The sequence below is a fragment of the Terrapene carolina genome, unplaced genomic scaffold (genome assembly GCF_002925995.2).
Source record: "Terrapene carolina triunguis isolate 2854851 unplaced genomic scaffold, T_m_triunguis-2.0 Scaffold12558, whole genome shotgun sequence".
NCBI classification, from domain to species: Eukaryota; Metazoa; Chordata; order Testudines; family Emydidae; genus Terrapene; species Terrapene triunguis.
In genome coordinates, this window is record NW_020676909.1 from 1 (window position 1) to 4,910 (window position 4,910).

Genomic DNA, 4,910 nt, shown 5'->3' on the forward strand with positions numbered 1-4,910 from the left:
CCCGGGAAAGCTGACGAAATCCCAGCTCCAGGTGCTCCGGCGGCACGCCAGGAACACGCCTTCTGCCAGCCTGTGCTAGCTCACTGCCGGGGCGCTGGGCTCGAAGCCGGCCAAGGCCCAGCTGCCAGGCCCCGCCGGGGGGTTCCCCTTTGTGTCTCTGGGGTGGGGGGGTGGGGGAAGGTGAACTGCCCCCACAAACTGGTGCTTCCTGTGTCCCTGGTCCTGTTTGTGCTGGGTGGTGACTAGGGCTGGGAACGGCAAACCTGGCCGCGGAGTGGGAGGGGCCCCGGCCCCACGCTGGCCCCGTGCCAGGCTATGAAATGAGACACCTTGCACCACAGCTAGAACTTGCAGGTAACTTGGTGAGGTGTCTCCCACTCACACCTCTCGGCGTATAAAACCCTGGCGGGGGACCAGCCCGCCCCGTCCCAGAAGAGCCTTTGGAGCAGGTAAGTGGCTTCTTCCTTTCCCAGTCCCTTCCCGACTCTGGCTGGGGGATCACACCTGCTGGGTGTCCCCCACCTCCCCCACCCCTGCCCCCCCCATGCTCCCCTCTGGCTTCGCCCCAACCCGTTGCTAGGGGAGAGGCACGGGACATGTTTCAGCAGCTCCCTGCGAGGCCAGAGTGCCGTTCCTTGCTGTGCACTTCCAACCTGCCCTGCAATCGAAAACGCCAGCTTCGGAGGGAAAATCTGGGGGAGCGCCGAACTAACCAGGGCTTTTCCCCCTTCTCTCTCCCCCACCAGCAAAGCCCCAGCACCTGATGTGAAGCCAGCTCCTGGGAGTTCACCCAACGCCTTGACTCAGCTTGGATCATAGGAGGAGCCCGTGTCCCCCCCCCCGCACCGCACCGCTCCCAGCAGCATCCCACGGGAAAGCCAAGCAGGAGAGGGAGCTGAGGAACCGGCGCACCGGAGAGACGCAGCATGGGCCAGTGCCACTGTCACAAGAAGCGCAAGGTCAATGAAAGAGCCATTAGCTCCGTAGCGTGCCCTGTGTCACCCCGCTTCCCACGGGGAGAATTCGTGGGACCCCTCTGGCTGCGCAGGGCGCTTTTCTTGAGGATATATCCGAAGGGACCTGGCACCTCACCTGCACTTGGGACCAGCAGTGCTCTGGGAACAGTCCTGCCCTGGCTCAGGGAGATGGGACGTCTGGGGTCTTTCCCATCCCTAGCTCCTGTGACTTCAGGATGAAAAAAGGAACGCTCCTGATCCAAAGTCCATTGAAACCAATGGAGAGCCCCCACCCCAGACTCCAGTGGGCTTTGGGTCAGCTGTTCTGAGGGTCTGGCCTCAAGTATCTTCAGCATCTAGATCCCTGTTTCAAGCCGAGACGCCGTTTTCTCGCGAGTCCCACGCAGAGCGGGGCTCCAAGGCTGCCCTGGCCAGTTGAAAGCCCGGCAAATCAGGAGGCATTTCCCAGCTAAGGTCACATTGTTCTGGGTTGGTTTAAAAGTTGTTTCAGCAACTGTTAAACTCACCAAAGGAACGAAGGAAACAACCTTGAAAGTCTCCTGCTTTGCTCTGCGTTCCAATGGGAGGGTCATTCCCAGAGTGCTGAGGCCAGGAGTCACGCTGATTTACACCAGCTGAGAATCTGGCCCCTCCCCGGATCTGAGCTCCTGCTAGGAAGGGTCAGGTCCCTGGAGGAGACCCGCTCAAAGCTATTCTGCAGGTCTGTTATTTTGAATAGCTGGTAGTTACTGGCTTAGCGGTGAGTAAAGGGGAGAACCCCTGTGCTGGCGCAAACTGCTGCAGCTCTTCCCTTGACATGCAGCTTTGGGGAATTCATGAAAGCAGCAGAAGAAATTCTGGAGAAACCTCCCGAGGGATGCAAATCTGGTCATCTTTAGCTGCCCCCTCCCCTACCCCAGCCTCCATGGGGGAAGAGAAGCCAGGCATCTACTGTGCCATGCTCTGTCTGGTAGATAGTAGGTGCCCTACTCATGGGTGACGCTAAATCCCATTTCAGATGGGCACCAACATCCCTATGGGACTGACCCATCTGCTACTTGTTCAGCGAGCCAGAAGGCCCCGGTCTCAATTCTGGGTGCAACCCTTGGCAGGAGACCAATGGAACCGCGTCTGCTTAGGCGGGAGCTAGGGTAACGTACCAAGGGCTCTTGAGCGCCAGGCTTCAGGGCAAAGCTGATCAGCAGCTGGTGGGCAGGAGGGAATTTCCCCTCCTGGCAGAGTCCTGAAGCAGCTAGGCGAAGTCTCGAGCACTAGCCACTGCTGGAGACGACAGGCGGGACTGGGTGGACAGTGTCTCTCATTTGGGTCTGGCAGGAGGTAGGACCGTTCTCAGCTGGTGTCAATTAGCTCCACTGACTAGGGGGGCCATGGTTCTGGTGAGACGTGGAGGAGGGGGTGTCAGAGAAGATGGATCATTGGTGTGGCAGGCTGGGGAGATGCCAGTCTAGACGGAGCACGGAGCTGTTCCTCGGCAGCTCCCGGGAAGAGGCCCAGCCAGGCTGATGTGGGATCTGGGCACCCTTTGATCTTCCCTGGGATCTCAGCGAGTGAGGGTGGGACGTTCTCCTCGGTCTCGAGCTGCTCCTTGCGTCACAGCTGGGCCTCCTTGCCCCCACCCCCGCTAAACGTCTCCCTCTCCTGCCCGTGGGCTCTAGGACAGCCAGGAGCTCACCGACGTGGAGAGGGCGATCGAGATCGTGATCAACAACTTCCAGCGCTACGCGGTGAAGGGGCGGAAGGAGTGCCTGACCCCCAACGAGCTCAGGGAGCTGGTGGTGCAGCAGCTGCCTCACCTGTCGCAGGTAAGGGGAGCCCTCGGCACCGCCCCCTGCCCCCCAGCAGGGCTGGGAGATTGTCAGTCCTGAGACAGGGCCATGGTGGAGAACACCAGGGGCGAAATCCCTCAGGGAGGGGGGATCATGCGTGGTGGAGTGGGGGTGATGCAGCAGGGTGGGGGACATGGCCGCCCACTAAACTGACCCTGACCCCACTGCCCCCCAAGATCCCAACGCAACATTCCCTCCCCACTGCACCCCCCAACCTGAGCAACAGCCCCATCCCACTGCGTCCTCAATACCGCCCCAGTTCCACCAACACCCCTACCACACTGCGCCCCCGTTTCTTCCAGCAGACCCACCCCAACAACATCCTCCCTCACTGCACCCCCACTTCCCACCCACCGTCCCATCTGGGTGAGTGGCTCCCTGCTCCCCCCCCTGCCCAGGGTCTCTGCTGGTTTCTGATGGCTCGCCCCACTCTCCTTCCCAGCATGTCTGCTCGCTGGATGAGAAGATCGAGTGCCTTGGGGACCCCGACGAGGCCAAACTGGAGTTCGGCGAGTACTGGGCCATCATCGGGGAGGCAGCCAAAGGCTGCCGAGTGAAGAAGTAACAGGCCTGAGGGGAGACACGGACCGTGAGGCCTCAGACCATCTGCATGGAGAGCGAGCGAGTGAGACTGTCGGCCATGATGTGCTGTGTTGAAAATGCAGTGTTAATTCTTCTGGGGCACGTCTCCTCTCTCCTTCCCCCAGCTCTGGAACCTCTTCATTCTGGGCTCTCTCTCCCTTCCTCCAAGTCTAGAACCTTTTCATTCCTGCTCTAGAAACCTCCCCCTTCTGCTCACCTGCTCTAGAACCTTTTCATTCTCCCTTATTCTGGAACCTATACATGCTGGGGAGGAGGGGGGTGTTGTCCCTCCAGCTCTGGAACCTTAAATTCATGGACATCAGTCCCTTTAGCGTAGAAACTTTAAGCCCTAGATTTGAATCTTGACAGTTTTGGAACCTTAAAATGTGTCATTTTCTAGCTCTCTTGCTCTAGAAACTTTACATTCGGGGGGGGGTTTCCCCCAACTCCGGAACCTTAAAACACAGGGGTTTTAGCTACTTTACTCTGGAAACTTTAGATTCTCTGGTTCCATCTGCCCAGCCCTGGAACCTTCCCCTCCTCCTCTCCCTGGTTCCAGGATCTCTCCTTGGATCACTGCCCCGAGCACTTGCTATCACCAGTTTGGGGTTCAGAGCTGGGCCTCAGACCCTCCAGTCCTCCAGGTCGCTGTCCATCTCCGGGGCGGGGTGTTTGGGAAGCGGCTGACAACCCTGGGGCAGTTCTATGGGGAGAGGGGGCTGGAAAGAGAGGGGAGGGATCCAGGAGCGGGGGCTAGGTGTGGGACCAGGGCTCTAGGTGGGTGGGAGGCAGGGACGGGTGGAGGGCAGCTCAGCGTGAGGCTGTTGTGGGTCTGGGATCTTTGGTTGGTCTATGGAGTGTGGGGCTCGGCTCCATGCGGAGGGGGCTACCCCCGCTCTTTAGATTGACAGTGTGGTCCCAGTGCCACATGCAGGATTGGGGGGTGGGGGCCCCCCAGGATGGGAGCCCCCCCCTGCAGCATGACCCACCGCCCTCTGCAGCGTGACGAGCATGCAACACCCCCAAGCGCCCCCACACCCCGACAGCTGGACACTCAGAATTGTAAGCGCCCCAGCACGTGAAGGCTGCGGGGGGAGGGGGGGCACTGCGCACCCCGACGTCCCTGCTCTCTATGGAGCCCTGACACGCTTGACACCAACTCTGACCCCAGATCCCACCGAGGCGCATCCTGGGGGGGGGGTTGAACTTTCCACTGGACGGAAGCAGAGGCCAGTGGTTATAGCAGGGGGTGGCTGGGAACCAGGACTCCTGGGTTCTAGTCCTGCTCTGGCAGTGCAGGCTAGTGGTTAGAGCAGGGGACCTGCGGTTAGCCAGGACTTCTGGGTGCTCTTCCTGATTCTGCCATTGGCCTTGCCAGTTCCTTCCCTCCTTCGCGCCTCGGTTTATAACCCATCCCTAAAATGGGTCCCTCCCGGGGGAGGCGACTGTCAGGCTCCAGACACGGGGCACAGTATTATTGGTATTAAGAGTTCCACCCTGAGCTGGGACTGGGGAGAAAACACCT

At 60.0% G+C, this 4,910-nt stretch overlaps 1 protein-coding gene across 1 annotated transcript; it reads left to right on the top strand.

The window, feature by feature from the left end:
• The first annotated feature begins 755 nt into the window (after nucleotides 1-755).
• S100A14 (S100 calcium binding protein A14) lies at nucleotides 756-4,030 on the top strand. The gene is made up of 3 exons (XM_024223720.2): nucleotides 756-959; nucleotides 2,633-2,779; nucleotides 3,246-4,030. Exons 1-3 carry the CDS (start codon nucleotides 927-929, stop codon nucleotides 3,366-3,368), a joined length of 303 nt encoding a protein of 100 aa, XP_024079488.1. The 5' UTR covers nucleotides 756-926; the 3' UTR covers nucleotides 3,369-4,030.
• The last annotated feature ends 880 nt before the right edge of the window (nucleotides 4,031-4,910 follow it).